Genomic DNA, 25,839 nt, shown 5'->3' with positions numbered 1-25,839 from the left:
AGGCTATGCTTATTTTATTTTTAATCCTCAAGAAAAACACTGAGTTTGCATGTCAATATCTCAATATTCGTTTGTAAAAAACTGAAAAGGGTTCAAATATATTTTTGAACTCTTAGGTTAATTTAGAAATCCCTCTCATATAAGAATTTCTGATATCAGGTAACAATTTTTAGATTTAAGCGTGAAATGAGGAAAGTCATAGTAGAAGGTTGTTTCTATGAATTTGTCATCTCTGTTGATGTAAAAAAAAATGTTTACTAATTTAAAAGCAGTGCTAACCTCATCTGTTCCTTTAAACAAATACTTGATTACAGTTATGAAGTAGGAGCATGGGGTTTATGACCAGGGAGTTTTGTTTGGTCAGCTTTGTTCAGTTTTATTGTTTGTATATTGTCTTTTTTGTACATATGCCCAGAGATTGTCAAGATTGGGAGGTTTTAGGAAATGAAAAAAATTAACTTACAGCTTTTATCTGAAAGAAGTTTAAAAATGGCGCTTTTTTTTTATTGCTTTGCTTCTAAGCACCTATAATTTACTTTTAAATTGTGGTCATTAAAAGAGAAGGCTAGAATTGAAGTCTATAAAAGCTCTCTCAAACACCTCTGACAGTGAACCTCAATCATACCCTTCAACACTTGTGCTTTTTCAGCCCTGAAACTCGCTCAGTCAGGATTGCCAATCATGAGAAAACAAGATGTTGTTAAATGACTAAAAGAGCAACCAAGATAATATTCTCCTTGAATTTTGAAATATCAGTTAGAGTGTATATAGCAACAGTTTAAAACCTTCAAAAGAATTCTTCTGGTAAAAAATTGACTCAGATATTATTCTTAATTTAATTTTAATGACACATTTTATACATTCAAAATAGAATGAGCTCCACACAAACTATTACACCTTTTATACAGTAAAAAAAAAAAGAAAAACAAACTTGGCTGCTCTTTAAAACAAAAGTTCATGCAATAATTCTTCAAACCTAAAATCTAATTGTTGCACACAAACCAAAGGTTAGTCCAGTATCGGTATCCCCTACTTCTTGAACGTTTGCTTTTTACCACTTAGTTTTTCTGAAAGACTTACATTAGTACCTGTTTTCACTCTAACAGAAAGAAATCCAAAGAGGATTTTCACTTTTATGAAAAAGGGCAAAAAGCAAAACAGTGTTTGTTTGCAGCCAGACCTTAAAGAGGCAGCACACGCCTCGGCAGCAAGCATGGCACTGCCAAGCTCCTTTATCAGGAATAACACTCAGTATCTTAGCATTAAGCCATCAGAACTTTGAATTGCGTTGGTGAGTATCTGTGCTTTACCTGGATTTACCTTGTGCGACCATTAACAAGATGTATCCTAAGGTAATCGCTTCTTTGCTTTATGCCATTTCAGTTTACGAAAAATTACACAGGAAGGCTCTACTTTTCCATAGCAGGGCAAGGGTATCAAAATATGTATCGTAATGAACTTTTAAATGAAGACTACTAAAAACCACAAAAGAAAGCTTGTTTTGTCAAACACAATTATTAAGGTTTCTACATCAAAATATCAGATTCTTTCTGGTGGTTTTTTTTTGGGGGGAATAAATCAAGATACTTCTGAAAGCAATGCTAACTCAAAAATCACTAATCAGATTGTCAGCAGATGATGGTTAAGGGGAAGCAGTTTTTCCAGCTCTCTAAAACATGAGAGCAACTAGACTGCAAAACCAAAAGCCAAGGACAACACTTACAACAAAATTAGATGACAAGATATTCCTACTAGCTCTAAAATACAAGAAGCTGGGTTCAGCTCATTAGTAGCTACACACTATAGGCATCAGGGCCTGTGTGAAGGAAGAAGGAAGTGGCAGGGTGGCATCTGATAGATCTGAGAACAGGAGACTCTAGCACAATGGGCTACCTGGAGATCAGCAGCTATATTTGGGAAGATGTTCCATTCTCTAAAGCTGAGTACAGGGTACAGGGGGCTTGCCTAAGGGGCTGGGGCAGGCTAGTCCTAAGGAACTCCCCAAACTGACCCCCCAGGACTCCCAGGCCTGGGTCAAACAAGAAGGAAAAACTGCTGGGGTGAAGTAAAAGTGAACAGAATAGGAAGAACAGGAATGAGGAAAAGAGATGGTCGAGAGCAAAGCAGGGGAAATGGTTAGAAACAAGAAATCCAACTACTGTTTTGAACACTATGCAAAAATTACAAATATGGATCACTGTGAAATTAGAAAAGATTTCCTAAATTCTGCCTCATTTTTAAAAATTCAGGGGAAAGAACTTGTATAAAAATGAGCAAAGGGTCAAATCTCATAAAAATTATAATGGAAAAGAGAATAAGCAGCAGAATAACATCCCTAAATGCCAGAACAAGCTTACAAAACAAAATTGTAACTAATTTCAAAATTAGGTAAAAGACTTCGAGAAAAACATAGGGATCAGCAATACAAATCAGACTTTTAACTACAAAGGGCACAAACTGTTATTAACAAGAATCTCAGAGAATATTACTCTCATGAGTACTTTCTGGATCTACTAGAAATAGGAGATCTATTAGAACATAAGCTTCAGACAATCAAAATGACTAGAGACACACTGACATGAAGACTAATAAGAAGCATTAAATTTATAGTTAGCTGCAAACCAAGAATAAATGAAGTCTAAGAGGAGAGCGTATAATGCAGTAACCGTGTATTCTGACAATGAACACATAACATATCCATTTTAAAAATGGGCAGAAATGGGAGAGCATATGGAAAGTCTGCCCCAAACATTAATGTTTCCAGGAATTACACTACAAGAATATTGATATTTTTATTATTTGACTTTTGTGTAATATGTATACAAAATGAGTAATTGTGGGACATTATAATTAAACCATTCCCTACATGCTGAAGAACCAGGATTATCAGTAGAGAAGAAAAAGTATGTAAATATGATAGAGAAGAGGTTAAGTAAAAGCTCTAGGGGCACTCAGTCACTCAGTTGTGTCCAGCTATTTGCGACCTCATGTAGCCCACCAGGCCCCTCTGTCCACGGGGATTCTCCAGGCAAGAATATTGGAGTGAGTTGCCATGCCCTCCTCCAGGGGATCTTCCCAACCCAGGGATCAAACCCAGGTCTCCCACAGTGCAGGCAGATTCTCTACCATCTGACCCACCACGGAAGCCCAAGAATACTGGAGTGGGTAGCCTATCCCTTCTCTATATCCCCAAATAAGGAATAAATATGGAAGCATGAAAATGAACTCATGAAGTATGTTATCTCATATATAAAAATACATACATCACACATATATAAACTCACATATACAAATATATATATACACACACACACACACAATTTATAATAAACACAATTTATCCACTTAAAAGACCCAGAAATAATAACTAAGCAAGTGGTAGCAATGATCATTTTTAGCACCAGATTGTGGTCTTGAAACACACTTTTTCACTAAAAGAAACCAAGATTTCTTAGAGAAATGACTGATTTTAGGTCTGAGGCAGAAAATGCATGAGATGATCCTGGAGTATTGTGTAACACTAGATCGCTATCAAAGATGATTAGCATCACGTCAAATATCTAAGGAATCAAAATGCTCATGTTTAAAAGCTCCCAATATCCAAAGATGGGAAAATTGAGCCTCAATAATGGTACTAATTGAAATGAATTTAGACTCGTTAAATGTGCTTGAATCAATTAATTCACAAGGATTTTAAGAAAAGAAATTGAAGGATGATAGATATTTCATTTACTAAAAGTTGGTAAAGAAATGATTTTTCCTACCTTATCTATATGAACTATACCACTGGGTAAGTAATAGTAGATGAGGGGAAGTACTGCCTCACAAAAGCATTCTAACAAATGAAAAAGAAATGAGAAGTAGAAACCACCATTGTGCTACTCTGAGTGAATAAATGGCTGCTAAGATCATAAAGAGAGAAACCAGCAAACATTTTGTCAAACATTAACTTTTGTCTTGTCAAAGGGACTGAACCTGAGTTTGATACAGTGTCAGAAGCCAACTGCTCATTTTCAGGAAATACAGAGGGTTGAGGAATATGTTCACCTGCGCCAATAGCACACAATCAGCAAAATGCAAACTGCAGAAAATAACTGGCCTGGTTTCTTCAACAAACAAATCATATAAAGAGAGAGAGAAAAAGAAAAAATCATATAAACTGTAAAGAAATGAAAGGGATGGAGGAAGAATCTTACACATTAAAATAAACTATATAAAAATTTTTAAATGAGACTAAACTAATGTTAAGGGTTATACATTGTATCAAATGTATACACATTTGATAAAACCATAAAAATGCAAAAAAGTTAAAATAATTAGTTTATAGTGATTCAGATGGGCTACATAGAAGGGGTTCTGGTATACATGCCAAACTTCTCTATCCTGACCTAGGTCTTCCCTTTATCCTGCCACTACCCACTTCCTCATTTATATCTCAATATAGCATCTAGATTGCAGAGTTAATTCAAACTAATTCAAGTATCTTTTAAGAGCTATTTGATTGCATACAACAAATACGTAAAGAAAAGTTTCCAGAATGGATTTGCAGTTACCTAAAAATTTATCCATTGATTCACATATCCGGTTTTGATTGACAGTGCTCTCATTTGAAAATTTCACTGGTTTTCTTGGTATGAAAGTGCTATTTCTTTTATAGTTAGTTAATTTTGAAGAGACACTGATTTTATCTTTTACAGTTTTTGGTCTATGGTTCTGTTTAGAGAAACTGATGTGGCCAACAGATAAATTATCATCTGAGGAGGAAAAATCATCAATAGTCTGAGAGTTACAGTCTTCATCTGTTGCACACCGTTGGTTTGCTTTCTTCATTGTTTTTGGAAAAGTGTAAAGTTCCCTTTTATTTTTCTTTTTTCTCTTAAACCTCAGAGAACAAGTAGCTCTTTGCTTTCTTACTCTTGACTTGTAGAAAACTTCAATGTCATCAGATTCATCACTAATATCACTACTACCTTTTCTTTTTGTATTAGATTTTAGGGTCTCAATCTCAAGATTTAATTGTTTTGAAATTAGCCCATTTCCTCTGACATTGGTCTTTGTATCATCACCATTATTTTTTATATTTACAAGATTTTCTGATTCAGAATCTTCAGATCCATCTACAGGTGGCTTAAACCTTATATTCTTCTTAAGGAATCTCTGAGTTGTATACTGTGTGGGAAAGATGATATCACTATCTTCTGATTCTGTGACATTCTGTAAAACGCAATGGTGGTCAACTGTGTTTTTAAAGTTTTTCTCATCATTAGACTCAGAAGGAATATTCTCTTCTAAAATTTTCTCACTTTTCTCAAAAACACATTTTCCATTTGGATTTAGGACATTAGTTAATTTCTGATGTTTCAAAGTACCAAGAGAGTCTTGACTCTTCTGACAACCAGCATTTTTGGCTTCTGTTGAAAGGCATGTGGGCTGTTCATCAGAACTTTCATTATCAGAGGTAACATTTTCATCACCATCCTCAACTGTTTCACATTTTGTCTCAAACAATTTAGAGAAACCACACTGGAGTAAGCTAAGCTGCCCAGGAGAAACTGAAGCTTTACTTGAGTCAGATGCTTTGTTTTTAGCAGTCTTTGTTATTGAGTTGCCCGCTGATTCATCTTCACTAAAATCACTGCAGAGATCACATGCTGCTTCTGCTAGTTGTTCTGGACCTCTGTGTTCCTGACAGTCAGGCTCCCTAGCCTATAGAAGAGGCAATGACAGAAACATTAGAAAATGTCAAAATAATGATATCAAATCTATTACACTGGAAGGGAATTAAATTTGGGCAGATAATTTATATACAAGTATATCACTTGGTATTTTCCAAAAGTAAAACATGTGGTAAACAAATATAAACGATTTAATATTACAGTCTGGTATACTCTTTTCAAGTTGAATAACTTTCCGAATAAATAAAAGTTAAAACTAGAATATAAAGTGATCAAATTATTTATAAGGAAAACACAGAGCAGAACTGTTAGCTTCTAAGATGCAGAGATTGAATCTGGCCTCAAAGTGAAAAGCACATAACCTGTTGTTTACTACAGTCCAGCTGATACTTTCAACCAAAACAAATTTGTAGGAGTTAAAGAATTCCCAACTAGAAAATATTTCTAGTTGATTAAAAATAAGACTGGACAGGATTTTGACCACCATAAATAAATAAAATATTGAAGCTATTTTGAAGTAAAATTTATTACAAATTTAAACTTAATTATTTTTTTCATATCAATTAGAGCTAAATATATTCTTCAGTTTCTGAAAACTGAGGCTTTATTAGTGAAAGATTTGGGGAAAGTATTATCCAGTAATCTGGTAATACATCTGCCAACATTTGATATAAATGTATTCCTATAAATTAAAAAAAATATTCACCACATAATGGGTGATATAAATTTATAGGGGTGTTACAAATTAATAGTTATCACTGCATATAGTTATCATACAGTTATATAATACACTGCTGCATCATACATATATTATATCATAACATATAGTTATCATATAGCCCATTATATCTTTGGGCAACTATAAATTTAGAGTTACACTCTTAAAAAAAAAAAGACAAAAATAGCAACAGCAATTAAAACCTTACACACATTCTTTACTTTTAAAAAGGCTTTATGATGACAGCATAAATTTTTGTAGAATGTGAGATGACAAACTACTAAAACTGTCATAAGACAAAGGACTCAAATATCTGCTTGAGTCACAGAATGAGTTTGATGTCTGGATTTAATAATCTTAAATATATACTGATTGTGATTTTTCCATATAATTTGTTGCTTAAGTTAGATTGGTCACCTACACAGTACATTTATTTTTGGATTTATAGTTTGGTATAGTTAAAATTCCAGCTTGGATGTAAATACCTGAAGATTGACCCTGAATTTTTTTAATGATACGAAATATTAGCCTAAATTATTAATTTTACTGGCAGTACTCTGACTTTGTGTCTCTGAATTTTAAAAAATTCATTTTCTTTACACATAGAAAAAGGAAGGAAAAAGAAAAGAAAGTTAAAATCATCATGCACATGTTTCTCAGGAACTCTAGATTCAAAGATTGCTTACTGTTTCTAGTTTGTGTACTGGAGGTTCCTCTTTCAGCCACGTTGTAGCTGTCATGATCCCAGCTTCCACCTTGCCTTCTCTCTACAAAAAATGCAAATCACTGTATAAAATATATAAAGTAGAAACGACCAGATAAACAACAGCAGTGGCATGATAAAAGAGTTAGGAAAACTGAAACACAGGGAATTCCCTGGCAGTTCAGTGGAGAAGGGAACGGCTACCCACTCCAGTATTCTTGCCTGAAGAATTCCACGGACAGAGGAGCCTGGAGGGCTACAGTCCATGGGGTCATAAAGAGTCTGACATGACTGAGCAACTTTCACTTTCTTTCACTTTCACTTTCTCAGTGGTTATGACTCTGCAATTTCACTGCTGTGGGCCTGCATTCAAGCCCTGTCTGGGGAACTAAGATCCCTCAAACCACATGGGGTGGCAAAAAAACAAATAAATAAGTAAACTGAGTACAGCTTGCTTTAACTCTCTTAATGTTAGTTTTTAATTTGCTAATTAAAGAATTCATATATATTTTTTAAAATGCTCATAATTCTTAGATAGTATAGAGGCACAGTAGAAATCTGCTGGGCCCATAAAAAACTCATTCTTATCATAAGCTTACTTTTTCAGATAGAAAATTAATACCATTTTTCAGCAAACTCCACTAAAAGCCCTAGTAGGGAGGGAGAATGAAAAAAATGTTAAAAATTTACCTAGTAGTGATAGCCCATAATAACCATGTCTATATGATACTTATATAACTTGGCATGCAATATAATATTTATATAATATAAATACAAATATTATATAACATTGCAATAACTCTAAGGATACATTATCATAGAAAATACTGGGTATTGGGAACTTGATATTTTAGCTTATGCTGCTAGTGTGCTCATATTCTTATTCATTAAAATATGTTTATTGATTTCTTCAGTGAAGCAGATATCAAAATGAAAATGTCCATCTTATATAAAACTAAAAAAATCTTATTATAAGAGGCCAGCTACATCTTTTAGGAAAAGTATGCTTTTACAGCTTTTGGTATATCATTTAGCAGAGATATTAATGGCCTAGATTCTAGAATACTAAATTCTTCTTCAAAAGGAAATATATTTATTTCTCTTTTCAAGTCTATCTGTTGATAGAACAAGGGGAAATAACATTATCACCACCAGAGTTACAAATATCCAATTTATGAATATACCAGTGTTCACAATATACCAATGATATGGTTCTGGTTACCTGGTACCCAGGGCAACAAGTGAGAATCTCCCCTACTGAATTTGAAACAGTGATAAAGAGTTCCTGAATAAGATCTTTTCTACCAATGCCCAGAGGCTATCACGTTAAGGGAGCGAGAAGCCTCCTTCCTATTACTCCTTTTTCCCTCTTCAACAGAAGTCAAACATAATAGGTGTAACTGGCAGCACCAGAAATCTTCAAGCTGTCAGAACCCCTCAGTGATAGGTAAACGGCAACTCCTGTCTTCTGTTGCTCAGTCCAAACACCCTGGTGTGCGTGCGTGTTAAGTCACTTCAGTCATGTCTGACTCTTTGGGACCCTATGGGCCATAGCCCAGCAGGCTTCTCCGTCCAAGAGCTTCTGCAGGCAAGAATACTGGAGTGGACTGCCATGCCCTCCTCCAGGGGATCTTCCTGACCCAGGGATTGAACCTGCATCTTTTGGCATCTCCTGAATTGACAGGCGGATTCTTTAGTACCAGCGCCACATGGGAAGCCCATCAATACCCTGGAGTCATCCTTAATTGCTTTTTCTACATACCTTATATCTACTCTGTTAGCAGATTCTGTCAGTGCCTCAGGGTACCCACCACTATCAGTTCAGTTCAGTTCAGTCACTCAGTCGTGTCTGACTCTTTGCCACCCCATGAATCACAGCACACCAGGCCTCCCTGTCCATCACCAACTCCCGAAGTCTACCCAAACCCATGTCCATGGAGTCGGTGTACCATCCAGCCATCTCATCCTCTGTCGTCCCCTTCTCCTCCTGCCCCCAATCCTTCCCAGCATTAGAGTCTTTTCCAGTGAGTCAACTCTTCGCATGAGGTGGCCAAAGTACTGGAGTTTCAGCTTCAACATCAGTCCTTCCAATGAACACCCAGGACTGATCTCCTCTAGGATGGACTGGTTGGATCTCCTTGCAGTCCAAGGGACTCTCAAGAGTCTTCTCCAATACCACAGTTCAAAAGCATCAATTCTTTGGCGCTCAGCTTTCTTCACTGTCCAACTCTCACATCCATACATGACTACTGGAAAAACCGTAGCCTTGACTAGACGGACCTTCGTTGGCACATCACTATCCTCTGGCCCAAACCACCATCTCTTGGCTAGATTGTTGCAGTATTTCCCTACCTGGCTTCTTGCTTCTGCTCTTGTACTTCTATAGTCCAATTCTTAATCTTTAGAATAAACAGTATAGATTACACTATGTCATTCTGCTATTCAGAACTCCAATTGCTTTTGTTCTCACTCATAGTCAAAGCCAAAGTTCCTGTAGGATCTGGCTTCCTGTCATCTCACTGGCCTCATCTTTTCCTCTCTTGTTTACTACACTCTGGCCACTTTGGCTTCCTTGCCATTTTGAAATCATTCTGAACATGTTCCTCTCTGAGGGCCTTTGCGTTGTTTTTCTGTCTAAAACACTTCTTCCTTGTCTCTTCGAAGAGTCAAATGCAATCTCACAGTGAATGCTTCCTTGGCTACTCCATCTAAAATTGTAATGCTCTTTCCTTGACAGTCTCCCGATTTTGTTTCCTGGCTCTACTTTTTGTTTTGAGATATATTTTTACATATTACAGCATGTACATTTAAGGTCTACAAAGTATTAATTTCATATGTTTATATATTGTAATGGGGGGCTTCTCAAGTGGCTCAGTGGTAAAGAATTCGCCTAGCAATGCAGGCAACGCAAGAGTCATGGGTTTGATCCTTGGGTCAGGAAGATCCCCTGGAGTAGGAAATGGCAACCCAGGGACAGAGGAGCCTGGTGGGCTACAGTCAATTGAGCCACAAAGAGTCAGACATGACCGAGTACACATGCACATATATTGTAACATGATTACCATCATAGCTTTAGCTAACACCTCTAATGTATCATATAATTATCATTTCTTTTATGTGGTGAGAACACTTGAGATCTGGTCCTTAGGCAGTTTTGGGGTATATAACATAGTATTGTTGACAATACTCACCATGCTGTGTATTAGATCTCTAGAATTTATTAATCTTCTACTTGCTCTATATTTATCTTTAGAATCTGTCATCATGATATACTAACTTCAGTTATTTTTTCTCTTGATTATTTGTTACTTCAAAATAGAATGTAAATTTTTGTAGGTAGGACTTTTTATCTATTTTATTAATTTCTGTATGCCTAGCTCTATGATGTATAGTATTGGACATTTAGCACATACTCAATATTTGTGAAATTAGTTCTCAATATATATATTCTAAAGGGAAACCATTAAAAGAAAGTCAATGTAAAATAGAACTAAAATGCCCAGAAATCATCATATTAAAAGTGCTCTATAAATTCAAATTTCTGTATCTTAAAACATTTTAAAAGGGATTTTTCTACAACCTTGAAAAATTAAAAATGTATCACAGGAAGTAAAACACTTCTTTTACTTTATGATATATGCTTCTCTTATATAGGGCTTGGACTAATAATATTTTAAAACATAATTTGGCCTAAAGCACAACATGAATCTATTAAATTCTGACTGATAACAAATGAGCAATTTTAATTCAAAATTTAATTTAATAATTGAATGCCAATGATGTTCCTAGTGAAAAGTTAAGCATACTCTGCCATAAGCAAAACATAAGATTATGGAGGGTCCTGTCATCAATAAACAATCCTGGAGGAAAAACAACACATATTGAGGACAACCACAGAATAAGAGAAATTTCTCTCTAATAACCTGTCAAATGGAATGTCTTACATAACACTTTTTTAACAGAGGAACAGTGGCTATTCTGATTAAAAACAGAGAACAAAACTATTTGATATACAGCAGAAAACAGGAAGGCTGAGCACAAAGAATTGATGTTTTATAACTGTGGTGCAGAAAAATTCTCTTGAGAGTTTCTTGGACAGCAAGGAGATCCAATCAGTCAATCCTAAAGAAAATCAACCCTGAACATTCATTGGAAGGACTGATGCTGAAGCTGAATCTGCAATACTCTGTCCATCTGACGTGAAGAGTCAACTCACTGGAAAAGGTCCTGATGCGGGGAAAGACCGAGGGCAAGAGGAGAAGGAGACAGCAGAGGATGAGATGGCATGACCAACTCAATGGACATGATTTGAGCAAATTCCAGGAGATAGTGAAGGACAGTAAAAGACAGTGAAGGATAGTAAAAGATAAATGAAGGATAGTAAAAAATGATGCTGTCAAAGTGCTGCACTCAATACGCTAGCAAATTTGGAAAATTCAGCAGTGGCCACAGGATGGAAGAGGTCAGTTTTCATTCCAATCCCAAAGAAAGGCAATGCCAAAGAATGCTCAAACTACCACACAATTGCACTCATCTCACACACTAGCAAAGTAATGCTCAAAATTCTCCAAGCCAGGCTTCAACAGTATGTTAACCGTGAACTTCCAGATGTTCAAGCTGGATTTAGGAAAGGCAGAGGAACCAGAGATCAAATTGCAAAAATCCAATGGATCATCGGAAAAGCAAGAGAGTTCCAGAAAAACATCTACTTCTGTTTTATTGACAATGCCAAAGCCTTTGACTGTGTGTATCACAATAAACTGGAAAATTCTGAAAGAGATGGGAATACCAGACCACATGACCTGCCTCTTGAGAAACCTGTATGCAGGTCAGGAAGCAACAGTTAGAACTGGACATGGAACAACAGACTGGTTCCAAATTGGGAAAGGAGTATGTCAAGGCTGTATTTTGTCACCCTGGTTATTTAATTTATAGGCAGAGTACATCAAGAGAAATGCTGGGCTGGATGAAGCACAAACTGGAATTAAGATTGCCAGGAGAAATATCAATAACCTCAGATATGCAGATGACACCACTCTTATGGCAGAAAGTGAAGAGGAACTACAGAGCCTCTTGATGAAAGTGAAAGAGGAGAGTGAAACAGTTGGCTTAAAGCTCAACATTCAGAAAACCAAGATCATGGCATCTGGTCCCATCATTTCATGGCAAATAGATGGGGAAACAGTGGAAACGGTGTCAGACTTTATTTTCTTGGGCTCCAAAATCACTGTAGATGGTGACTGCAGCCATGAAATTAAAAGATGCTTGCTCCTTGGAAGAAAAGTTATGACCAACCTAGATAGCATGTTAAAAAGCAGAGACATTACTTTGCCAACAAAGTCTGTCTAGTCAAGGCTATGGCATTTCCAGTAGTCATGTATGGATGTGAGAGTTGGACTGTGAAGAAAGCTGAGCGCCGAAGAATTGATGCTTTTGAACTGTGGTGTTGGAGAAGACTCAAGAGTCCCTTGGACAGCAAAAAGATCCAACCAGTCCATCCTAAAGGAAATCAGTCCTGAATATTCATCGGAAGGACTGATGCTGAAGCTGAAACTCCAATCCTTTGGTCACCTAATATGAAGAACTGACTCACTGGAAAAGATCCTGATGCTGGGAAAGATTGAAGGCGGGAGGAGAAGGGGACGACAGAGGATGAGATGGTTGGATGGCAACACTGACTCAATGGACATGACTCTGAGTAAACTCTGGGAGTTGGTGATGGACAGGGAGGCCTGGCGTGCTGCAGTCCATGGGGTCGCAAAGAGTCGGACATAACTGAGCGAGTGAGCTGAACTGAGTGAAGGACAAGGAAGCCTGGCATGCTGCAGTCCATGGGGTTGCAAAGCCAGGCAGGACTTAAGTGACTGAACAACAGAAAACAGGAAAAGTAATATAATACTAATATATTTTACAGATAATGATCTCAAATTAGAAACACCAATATACATTAGTATGTTACACAGTACTCTGTGATGGAAGTAGGATCTGAGGGGGGCCTGAAGGAGAGACAAGGTTATTGCTTCGAGAAGAGGAATGGGAAAGAATAAGTCCATGAAAGAACCAGCATATACAAAACAAGAAAAAGGGGAACGTTAAATGGGTCACTCAATTCAGAATCAAATAATTACTATAAAATAAAACTCAGCAGTATACATCAGACATTGTATAACAGTTGTAATATTCACGACATACAAATAATATATACCTTCCTCTTCTCCATCCATTGGTGATCACATTTGAACCACTACCAAACTTACTTAACGTATGCTTACCAATGTTACATGTACATTATATAAATGTTCTCTTCCATCTCCCATAAACATGGTCTAAATTCTTTAAGGACAGAGACTAATTGCTCCTTGAACTGTTTTTATGGTACTATTAAATAAATGAAGTACATTAAGGTTTTACTACAAAGTCCTGGAAGTTAAGGGAAATATCCTTAAGTTTTTCAAGACTCAGTTTCCTCAGCTTTATGATGAAGGGATTGAAAAAAAATGATAGTCCAAGATTTCATGATACTCATATCAATATTAACTAAAAAATAGGCTAATATTCTTAGTATTCTAGTATATTAAAGAATTTAAAAGATTTTTTTTTAAAGGATACAAATATCCTGTTAAGAATAAGAAACATCTGTATCCTGAGGATGAACACAACTGGGAGAGTTTGAAATATTGGTGTGTAATTTTTATTGGGAACAGAAAAAGAAAGTCTCCACAAGACATGCGAGTGCATCTCAGGGAGTATTTGGTAACTTTTAATCAAAACACATTTTATATTTTTGTTTACTTAAGAAAGTCTCTTTTTTTAGTTCTTGACTTCAACAGCTGTTTTCCAAATGATAAATTTCTCTTTACCAGTCTGAAAATGGCCTTGGAAGGTCATACTATCTTGTAAAATGTATCTGAATTTAACTATGCATGGGGTAAATCTTAGATTAGAGGCATAATAATTCATTTCCAATTTCTCTAAAAGCAGAAATTCTAAACATACGACTTTTTTATGAAGAAAACCAAAAATTTCTCTGAAAAGGCATCAGCAATTTTCCTGAGGTAGAAAACCATGTTTAAAATACTGAAAAGATCAAAGAAAAATTTCACACCTCCAGGATGTCCCTTGTAAGACAAGACCCTTGGGACCTCAGTTTGAACAGATTATAGACCCCAAAAAGTTCTCCTCGATGCTCTTTTGATCCTTGAACTGCTTCAAAATATCGCTTGGCATTTTCACTTCCAACCACCACACAGTGAAGTTGCTATAACAGAAAAAACACAAGATATTTTTGAAGTGTTTGCTCCAACAATATGTCAGAATTTCCTGGCATTCCCTGTATATACACAGCTTTAGCTCGAGCAGGCAGAATCTCCGTAGGGAGGAAATTTTATTTTAATTTCCCTGGCAGATGTTGCCATTATGGTGAAATAATCTGTCCAGTCCTATTAAAGAAAAAAATCTTACATTTCCTATTTCATCTGTTTTCTAACAACTGACTCAAGATATCTCTATGGCCTAGCCACCTGATGTAAAATGTAAAAGACACACATTTGAAAACACTTTTCTCCTTTCTAGACTCTTACTTCAACAGAAATGACTAAAACTAGAAGAAATACTCCCTACATTACCAAAGTTAAATTATAATCTAAAGTAGTTATACAATAATCATGTTGGTATCAAACTAATTGTGGACATGGTTACACTGTTAACTAACAGCAAAAATCCAATCATTGTTTAGAAACACTGCATCCCTGAAACAATTGTGAATTCAGCAAGAACATTGACATGGAACCCTTAAGGACATACACCATTTTAGTATCAACTTAATGTGTCTTCTTACTGATTAGATGTTTTACTGTATATAACTAAACACACTTTGATTAATTCCATGTACACTCTAACATTTCTTAAAAGAAACAGAGTGAAAAATGACCTCAATCTATTGCTGATGGAAGGATTAGTAAGAAGTGATACTTTGTGATTTCCACCAGACTGATTTGTACTATCAGTTCAGTTCAGTTCAGTTCAGTTGCTCAGTCGTGTCCAAATCTTTGTGACCCCATGAACCCCAGCATGCCAGGTACTATAATTCATTGTTTTAGGGGCTTCCTTGGTGGCTCAGCGTAAAGAATTCACCTGCCAAGGCAGGAGATGCGGGTTTGATCCCTGAATTAGGAAGTTTCCCTGGAGAAGCAAATAGCAACCCAACTCCAGTATTCTTGGTATTCCCTGGTGGCTCAGACAGTAAAAAATTTGCCAGCAATGTAGGAGACCTGGGTTCGATCCTTGGGTTGGGAAGATCCCCTGGAGAAGGGAATAGCTACCCATTGCAGTATCCTTGGAGAGTCCTCAGTGGCTCAGAGGTAAAGAATTCACCTGCCAATGCAGGAAATGCAGGAGACTCAGATTTGATCCCTGGGTTGGGAAGATCCCCTGCAGGAGGAAATGGAAACCGACTCCAGTACTCTTGCCTGGAGAATTCCATGGACAGAGGAGCCTGGCCAGCTACAGTCTATGGAGTCACAAAGAGTCGGACACAACTTAGCAAATGAACAACAACAACCAGTATTCTTGCCTGAGAAATCCTATGCACAGAGGAACCTGATGGGCTAGAGCCCAGTGGGTGGTAAAAGAGTCAGAGACTAAACGGCAACAGCAAAAATTGCTTTAGGTAACTAAAATTATTCTTACTAATAACAGCTTCTATTTATTGGATATATGTGTAGCATTTTTATATTCTCATTTAATTCCTACAATCTTATATTATCTTCTCCCTTCTAGAAATAAAAGAACTTACATTTAGACAATTAAATGTCTTTCTCACAGCTGCCCCACTAGGAAGCATTTGTAGAATTTATACCTGAGTTTGGCTGAACACAAAATTTATACTTGTATCAATTTCTCATCACCAGATGTCCCTCTTAAAACAAGACCCTCGGGACCTAAATTTGAATAAGTTATGGATCAATACACTGATTTGATTAGTTGTATATGTGTCCCCAAAATACAGGTTATAGTCCTGGAAATACATAATCACAACAGCAACTGATTTACTTGATGGCCCAGTCACTGATGATTTTACCCTTGCTACTGACACTTCCTTAAACACTGTATTCCTTAAACACTTCCTTAAAGACTGTATTGTCAGACTGTTGTACTAAATATAATCATCAAATTTGTAAGCATTCATCTGAATCTTTGTCTCCTACCAAAGCTTTATCACAGAATTTATAAAAGACACACTATTTTGTACTTAAAATTTAGTTTTCCAAAGTGGCCCAAGTAAAACTGAAGGCCAGATGCATCCATCTCTAGGGTAACTATAACAAAACCATTGTTACAAATCAAGAGCGTAAGGGGAAAAATATCAGTATTTGGAAAATGTAGTTCCTAGCTTAAGAAAAAACCCATGCAAGGCTACAAAATGCTTGTAATTTCTTCACAATATATAAGATATGCAAGAAATAAAAAAGGAATATTCACCACGATAAGAGTACATGACCCCATCTTCCATCTTCAAGGCCAGTAATGATGCATCTTCACATCATCTCTCTGACGTTCTGCTTCTGTCATCATGTTGCCTTCTTCTTTCCTTTTTGTGACCCTACTGCTACCTCCTCCCTTTATAAGGACCCTTGTGATTACACTGGGCCCACCCACATAATCCAGGTGTGTCAGGGAATTAAGATGTGGGTATATGTGGAGGACTATTACTCAGCCCACCACAGTAAGGAGGTGCAATAAGCATGATAAGAACTTGCCAAAATGAGACAGAAGCCCCCTTGAAGGGGTTCTTATTGGTCAAAAAATAAGAGTTTGAACACAAAAACAATTAACGCTATTCAGTGTGTTCCTAAAATTTGTTACTAAAATACTATGCCATGAGTCCACACAGATTGAATCAATGGAAGAGAAAGGAAAGCTCTTTTTGGCAGAATGCCAACAAATATAAAAGAAGTAATAATGGAAATAGAAAAATCACCATCTGACAAACCATCACAGTGGTAGCTGATTCAGGTAGGAAACATCAATGAACACTAAAGCAGATGAGGAACAGGGTACAGTTGTCCCTCATCCCTTGGTATCAGGGGAACTGGTTCCGGGACCCCCATGTATATCAGAACCATGCATGCTCAAGCTGCTTTAATGAAATGGCATAGTATCTGCATATAAGCTAAGCATTACCTTCCTATATGCTTTAAATCATCTCTAGATTACTTATAACACCTAATACAAGGTAAATTCTGTGTGCTGTGCTGTGCTCTGCTTAGTTGCTCAGTCATGTCTGATTCTTTGCAACCCCATGGACTGTAGCCTGTCAGGCTCCTCTGTTCATGGGAATTCTCCAGGCAAGAACACTGGAGTGGGTTGCCATGCCCTGTTCAGGGGATCTTCCCAACCCAGGGATCGAACCCAGGTCTCCCGTACTGCAGGTGGATTCTTTACCATCTGAGCCACCAGGGAAGCCCAAGAATACTGGAGTGGGTAGCCTATCCCTCCTCCAGGGGATCTTCCTGACCCAGGAATCAAACTGGGGTCTGCTGCATTGCAGGCAGATTCTTAACCAGCTGAGCTATTAGAGAAGCCCAAACTCTTGTAAATACCTATAAATACAATGGACAGGGAAGCCTGGTGCAGTCCATGGGGTCACAAAGTGTTGGACACAACTGAGCAACTGAACTGAAGTGAACAACATAAATGCTATACAAATAGCTAGCACAAAGCAAATTCAAGTGTCACTTTAATCCACAGTTGTTTGAATCTGTGAAAGAAGAACCATGGAAACAGAGGGCTGACTATATTGGCATGGTCTCTGATGATCTTCCCATAAAATATATATCAACTTACAAATGAAAAAAGTGGTAACTCTGCAGTGGAGAAAGCTGGTAGACACAAACTTGACAGGTGATCAAGATTAATATCACTGGCAGGTCAGGTCACCTAGGCACCAGGTGCCTTCTGACAATGCGATCAGAAGAGCACAGCATTCTTTCTGTGCCATTTTTGTAAAAGCTGCTTGTCTTGAGTTGGGACATAAGGAAACATCAAATGGACATGTTGAGAGAAAGTATATACAAGGAAAGGCTTTACTTTTTAAAACTGTCAAGGTCATGAAAGACCAGGAAAGCCTGCATAACTTAAGGTTGAAGAAAACTTAGGAGACACAAAAAGAAATGTAATTATGATCCTGGATTGGATTCTGAGCCAGAAGGAGAAAGGAGACGTTGCCAGGAAAGCTGATGAAATCTGCATGGGTTCTATGAATTATAAGGTAATGCTGTAAGTGTTAGTTTCTTGATTTGGATACCTACATTTTTGAGAAGACAGCAGGGGAAGAAGGAGAAGCAAGCTGCAGAAAAATATGTAAAACTGCGTGTTTATAATGCATAAAGCTATTTTTATATGTACATATAAACAGAGAGAAATACAGAGAATATAGAGGTGATAAGTTTGCAACTTTCAAACGGTTCAGAAAAAGAATAAAGATCATGGCTGAGTGAGAGAAGGAAAAAGCAAATGTGGTAAAATGTTAACAACTGGAGAAGTTGGGTGAAGTTAATTGGGAGTTCTCTGTGCTGTTCTGGCAACTCTTTTGTAAATACATATTTACTTCTAAATAAATTACATATATATGAAAGATGAATTTCTGAATGTCAAACTAGATTATATGCAATTCTCCAAACCAGAAGGAGCACAGTCACTGTATCATTGTATACGTGTTTTTTTTTTAAGTATAAAATACCTGAAGACTTTTATCATAAACAAATGTAAACAAAAACATCAGAGGGCAAGTCTCCCTGAACAATATAGATTATCCCTTATCAATCTAACCCACATTGTAATATTTAGGTTTATCTTTCTTAGAGCTTTTTCAATGCAGTTAAAGCTATTTTTATATACATACATAGTTTTATAAACAAACACAATTGGTATACATGTTCTGCAAGTTACTTTTTTTGCCCCACTTAAAATGTCTTAAAGATTGTGTCACATAGGTACATCTGCTCTATAATCTTTTAAAAAAATTTTTGCTGTTGCAAAGTATTCCATAATGTGGTATATCAGAATTTATGTTATTCTGTTACTGTTGGATATTTAGGCTGTTCTTTTTTTCCATTTTTCAAACAAACACTAACAATTCTGAACATAAATCATTGCCATTCTTCACTGCGCATATGTGAGAATATTTCTACGAGGTAAATAGGGAGAAAGTGCATTTTAAAATGCTGTTAAATTAACTTCTAAAATAAGTGCACAAAGCCGTATTCCAAAAACACTATGTGAGCATCTCTTTAAAAGTATCTGCACCAATAATGAGCAACATTAATCTCTCCAGCTCCCTAAAAATTACCCCACAGAACAAAAAGTCTTTTGCAGAACATGCAGAACGCAATCTTATTTTATTTTGTATTTCTCGATTATAAGTGTGGTTAAGCATTTTTCATATGCATTATGTATACATTAGTATTTTTTTCTTCACTAAAATGTCTAATCATAGTCTTTTTATCGGTTTGTAGGAGTTCTTTATATATTATAGATGCTAATCCTTTGCTTATTATATTTATGGCAAATATTTCCTCCTGTCTGTCCTTTAATTTGGTTTGTACTTCCTTTGTCATATAGAAGTTTCACATAAAAATGTGGTCAAATTTACAACATTTGCCTTAGAGGCTGCATCAGTTTCCTAAGGCTGCTGTAACAAAGTACCATAAACCATGTGGTATAAAACAACAGAAATTTCTTCTCTCTCAGTTCTGGAGGCTAAGCCTGAAATCAAGATATTGGCAGGGCCATACTCTCTCTGAAAGTTCTAAGGGAAGGAAAATCCTTCCTTTCTTTTTGCTAGTTTCTGGTAGTTGCTGGCAATCCTATGTATTCCTTGGTTCACAGCTTCATCACTCCAGTCTTTACCTCTATCATTACATGGCATCCTCCTTCCGTGTTTGTCTGCATCCAAATTTCCCTTTTGTAAGAAGATCAGTCATACCAGAATTAGGGCCCACCCTAATAGAGTATAACATCACTTAACTTGATTACATCAGCAAAGATCTTACTTCCAACTAGGATCCCATTCACAGCTACCAGAGGTTATGGACTTCACCATGGTTTTTATTTCATTTTTTTGTGGTGGTGGAGGGGCACAATTCAACTTCTAACAGAGGCTTTGTTAAAGATTCTTACATATATGTTCATGAGACATATTTGTCTATAATTTTCTGTTCTTTTAATGTCTTTGCCAATTTTGGCTTCAGTATTCTTCTAGTTTTCTAAAGTAAGCTGGAATTGTTCCCTTCTCTGTTCTCAAGATGAGTATTAAATGTTTGGTATAATTCACCATTGAAGGAAAAGTTTCCACCACTGTGGAAAACTTTTGAATTAAAAATTCATTTACTTTCTCTGACAATACAGAGCTATAATTCCCCCTCATTTTAAGTTATTGCTCCTAAATATCCAATATTGCTAATAACAATTAGATATCTACCTAATTCTAGTACTCTTATAATTTTTTTTTCCTCTCCATAAAGTTTATCTCTGGGAATTTTAAGGATTTATCTCTTTATCCTTGGTATTTTGCAACTATAAAAAGACAATCTAAGTGTGGATCTATTTTCATTTATCCTATTTAGCACTCAGTAGGCTCATATAATCTGTGGACTCTTATTTTCTACTACTTAAAAGTTTCATCCTTTATTTGGGGCTTCTTTCTTTTGTTAACTTCTTCACTATAAGACTGACGTTGGAAGTCCTAGATCTAACCTTCATTTCTCCTAAGTTTTCTTACATGTATTCTATCTCTGTCTTTTTGCTCTGTAATCTAGAAGAACCGTGTGGCTCGTTCTTTTAGACGAAACTTTGCTCTTTGATATTCAGCCTATTTCTGGAGTTTTTCATTTTCTGGATGTCTAATGGATTTTTTTCTAGTCGTCTTTTCTTCCAGGATCCTACAACCTCACTTACCTTTTGAATATTTATAGTTTTTTACAAATCTACTCTTTTCTATTACTTTTGTTTTCTCTGATGCTATTTTTTTAGAGCCTATAATAGTTCCTAGGGGATTCCCAGGTAGAACAGTGATAAAGAATCTGCCTGCCAATGCAGGAGATACCAGAAACATGGGTTTAGTCTCTGGTTGAGAAGATTCCCTGGAGGAAGAAATGGCAATCCACTCTAGAATTCTTGCCTGAAAAATTCCACAGAGAGAGAAGTCTGGCAGGCTACAGTCCATGGGGTTGAAGAGAGTCGAACACAACTGAGCACACACGCACATATTAGTTCCTATATCTCTTGTAACAAATTATCATAAACTTGATGGCTTAAAACAATAGATATTTGTGCTCTTACAGGGGGCTATAAGTCTGATATCAGTATCACTAGAATAAAATCAAGTTTTGCAGAGCCATGTTCTCTTCACAAGCTCTAGAGTAGGATCCATTCCTTGCCTCTTTTCACTTCTGGTGGCTGTCAGCATTCCTTAGTTTGTGATTGCTGCTGCTGCTGCTGCTGCTAAGTCGCTTCAGTCGTGTCCGACTCTGTGCGACCCCATAGATGGCAGTCCACCAGGCTCCGCTGTCCCTGGGATTCTCCAAGCAAGAACACTGGAGTGGGTTGCCATTTCCTTCTCCAATCCTAGCTCTAATCTTTGCCTCTGTGGTACACTGCCTTCTCTTCTGTCTGTGTCAGATTTCCCTTTGCTTCTTATTTATAAGAACATTTGTGACTTAGGGCCCACCTGAACAATCAAGGATAATCTCCCCATCTCAAAAAATCCTTAGTCACATCTCCAAAGATCCTTTTTTCCATATAAAGTAACATTTACAGGTTCCAGGGATTAGGATCTGGTATCTCTGAGGGCCACTTTCATAGTGTTTATTTTCCAAAACTGTTCCATACTAACTATTTGGGGGGGAGGGGTTTCATCTGACTTCAAATGTCTTACATGTTTATCTAGGCCAACTACAATAATTATTTAAAGCAGGGAGCAGGTAGAGGGGTTTGCAGGCATTTATTATTTTGGACTTTTTTCTCTATTTCAGCAAAAATTTGGAGCTTTGCTTCTTTCCCTCCAGTATTTCTATGTTTTGCTCCTAGTTGAGAGCAGACATTTCCATTGGCTGCAGTTTGGTACAATGGGGGAACGATCATGTTAGATTATTAATAATACTCCAAAAAGGGGGCATTACACTTAACCCAAGGCTCCTTTCTTTTTTTAGTATCCATGACTCTCAGCTTGGAATATTCATAAGTTGCACCTACCTTTTCCAGTAATCTTCTCATGACTGATTTCTTCCTTCAATCTGATCTCAGCTGTCCTTTGTCTTTCAGGGTTCCTTATCATTGCTAGCCCACAGAGAGAACTCTTTTGCTTTCCAATATTTTTATAGGTTTTTTAAAACACCATTTTAGACTTTCCCCCCCAAGAGATCTGAGAACACTTGTGAGGCTAGAGTGTGTTTGTCATTTGCACCCTTGGTTCAAAATCCAATCAATCTTTTAAGTCACATTTATGTCATTTCTCACATGATGGCCATCTTATCTTTATTTGTGCCTACCAAGTTGATGACTGAATGTTCCCTAAGGTTTATTTTAATAAGCAATTAGACCATACAAACTTCTGAAAACTTTAATTACTTTCATGTTCTGAAGACTTTTTATTACATATTATTATGTAACAGGCCAAATAGGCAAAAGGAAACATATATAATGGGATTGAGAAAAGAGTCTTACTTGTGACAAGTCAAAGATAGTATTTTAAAGAGCTGCTCCAAGGATGCAAAAAATAGTATTCTACTTTTTTCCAAGATTACTTAAATATGTCTGAAAAGATAATTTTCAGGCATTGTGCTATACCAAAGAACAAAAAGATTAAAAGTTTCTTACAGAGCTAAATGCTTTAAGAAAAATAAAAATTTCTGTGTACAATTCTACTTTTAGAATTAAGACAATAGTATAAATTTAAGGCTGGATCATTCTTAGGTTAACTACCACCACATGTAGCAGATGTTTGCTCTTAAACAGATTCCAGCTAAATATATAGGGAGTAATTCAAATTTAACATTTATAATTAAACTTGAACCTCATTCCAGATCTTCTCAAGTGGGCAGTTATAGACTGAATAAACTTTGTTTAGAGGCATAAATGGAGCAGTAATTGATACCCTAAGGATATCACAGAGTTAATGCAATTTTAGATGAATATTAAAAACACCAGCACGGTAGTTACTGCACTTGAGTTCTATCCCAGTGATTCCATTTACTGGGGCATCCTGGGTCCTGGTTTCATTATATACAACATGAAACGTTTGTATTAGATATCTCTACGGTATTCCTCTCCAGTCTTCTTCATGTTATGGCACATATAGAAAATGGTAACATGTGAATGTCTACTCTGAGAGAAGGCTACTCAAGGATGGAACCTGGCTTAGGTAAGCCTGCTGTCCAGAGAGGGGAGGATGTCTGGGTGCACTGGTACCACCACTGTGGCATACACTTAGCTGTGACCTTGCTACTCAAACTGTGGTCTGTAGACTAGTCATGCTAGCACTTCCGGGAGCTTGTTAAAAACGCAGAATCTTGGGCTCTACCCAGTACTACTAAATGAGAATCTGTATTTTAAAGATCCCAAGATGATTTGTGTGTACAGTAAAGTATTACTGTGAGAAACTTTCAGCTCTAAAATTCAATGAACCTAAGAATTAGTTTTACAGAAGTATATTCTAGAGTATATTTCATCATCTTATTAAATTCATTATTATAGCTACAATAAAAATATATTTGTATACAAATTTATTATTAATTTCTTAAAACTGACAAACATTAACTTTTAAATAGAAAAAGGGAAATACATTCACCTGCTTGTATACTTGTCGTAAGTACATGATCTCCTCCACGGTTCCCAAGGATATCAGCCTAAGCACTTTGACATCTCTGCATTGCCCAATCCTATATGCTCTGCAGAAAAATTAAAAACAAAAGGCGACCAAGATCAAGTGAAACAACTTCAAGTTCAGGAGGTAGCTTTATGGATATAAAAATGAAACATTACTAAAATTTTAATTGAAAAAAAATCTTATGTTCAGGTATGTGCTGTGCTTTGTGCTTAGTCGCTCAGTCGTGTCCGACTCTTCGCGATCCCATGGACTGCAGCCCGCCAGGCTCCTCTGTCCATGTTTAGATAGGCTGTATTATTTAATAATCATGTAAAAACAGAAATTCATATAAAAAGGAGTATAAAACATATACATATCAACTTCATTTCTGTTATAAACATCACCTTCTACTGTGAAACACTTTTCCTAAATTCATATTTTTCTTTTATGGCAGTCTTAAGCTTACAAAGGACTCCATTTATATAAAAGCTCTCAAAAAGGCAAACTAATCCATAGTGACAGAAAGCAGATTAGTGGTTGGTTGGGAATAGGGGCCTCAGGAGAGGAAAGAGGGATGGATTACAAAGTGGCACAAAGAAAATTTGAAGGGTGATGGATATGTTCGCTATTTTGATTGTGGTTATGGGTTCATGCTATATTCCTATATCAAGACTTATCAACTGTACACTTCATATATGTGCAGTTTATTGTATGTTAATTACACTTCAATGAAACTGTTAAAAAAAAAAAAAAACCCTGAGGGAAAGCAGTTAATCAACTGGCAAGCCTACAGAAATGCAGATTTACACCCTTCACCTACTGAGATTTCCACATAGTCTGTCTGACTGGATCACTCAGTTGATTAGTACCCCAGGTGTTTTGAAAGGGACTGCAGTGCTAATTAAAACTCTAACCTGACTCACCACACTGGTTAACTATAGGCACAGTCCCTGTAGCTTCTCCCAGGTGAAGGTTTTATTGGATGTTCTGAATGAGATCACTTGCTTCTAAATACCTGTTACACTCATGGGGGATCACCAGCAAGGCCATACTGCCTCATGCTTGAAAATGTTATAAGTTGGGGTAAAATTAATTTTGACCTTATGAAGTCACACTATGTTGTTATATTTGGTGCTTCTTCTGCCTCCTTTGCCCATCCCTCCTCCCAGAGAAGGGCTTTTACTAGAGGCCATATTGGGGTACTGAAAATCTTGCATTCCCAGAAAAGAATGAGTGCTCTTGTGACACAGCAAAGCCAGGGATACTGCATTGTCACTTGCATCCTGCAGCCTGGATAGAGAGGGGCTCATAACCTCTTTCTCTCCCACAAGGCATTTGGGTCTAAAGATAAATACAAATGCATCTAAGGAAATGTCCTTTGGTGTAAGTCAACTGTTTGCTGAGTGACAGACTGTGTTAGAACATTTACTCTTTAATCTTTACAGATAAAACCTTGTAACATGTTATACTGGACCCATGCGTCATCAATTTCTAAGTCTATAAAGTACAAATATGTAAAAGGTCTTTAATCATGTAAAGATGAGTGTCAAGAAACTGTTATACAGTGTGGAGGTCAGTATCTTCACTTTTCTTCTAGGTTCCTCCAGTCAGAGTCAACAGAAGGAGAGGGAGAAGAACAGGAATCCTGTTCATTTAGCTTTATCATCAACTAACTTTCACTGAATGCCAAAGCAGAGTGAACTGTATTTTGAGGGACCACTGGGATAAATAAGATAGGTCCTGATGGCCTAGATGAAAAAGAACAGAATTACAACAATGTTGTTAAGTCAAAAGGAAATGGAAATTTTTCTGTGGTTTTCATTTAACCATTTTCCTGAGTAGCTGTCACTGGGAAGAGGCTAATTGAAAGTCTAGGCTC

The 25,839-nt window shown here is 36.7% G+C and overlaps 1 protein-coding gene across 19 annotated transcripts in view; it reads right to left on the bottom strand.

Annotated features, from left to right (window-relative positions):
- Positions 1-25,839, bottom strand: part of ERCC6L2 (ERCC excision repair 6 like 2) — a 176,592-nt gene that overhangs the window by 48,516 nt on the left and 102,237 nt on the right. For 10 of the 19 annotated variants that reach the window (XM_081523003.1, XM_081522914.1, XM_081522967.1 and 7 more), the window contains 4 exons: positions 23,943-24,042; positions 14,202-14,354; positions 7,080-7,160; positions 4,554-5,706 (listed from right to left, as the gene is read on the bottom strand). In XM_081523003.1, coding sequence (XP_081379129.1) covers positions 4,554-5,706; positions 7,080-7,160; positions 14,202-14,354; positions 23,943-24,042 — 1,487 coding nt within the window. The remainder of the gene's footprint in view (positions 1-4,553; positions 5,707-7,079; positions 7,161-14,201; positions 14,355-23,942; positions 24,043-25,839) is intronic. The other 9 variants (XM_081523039.1, XM_081522977.1, XM_081522986.1 and 6 more) reach the window with 3 other exon arrangements.

This window comes from Giraffa tippelskirchi, chromosome 1 (assembly GCF_054371585.1).
Source record: "Giraffa tippelskirchi isolate mGirTip1 chromosome 1, T2T-mGirTip1v1.2.pri, whole genome shotgun sequence".
NCBI lineage: Eukaryota > Metazoa > Chordata > Mammalia > Artiodactyla > Giraffidae > Giraffa > Giraffa tippelskirchi.
Note: the sequence above shows the minus strand (reverse complement) of the source record. Positions and strands in the feature narration are given on the sequence as shown.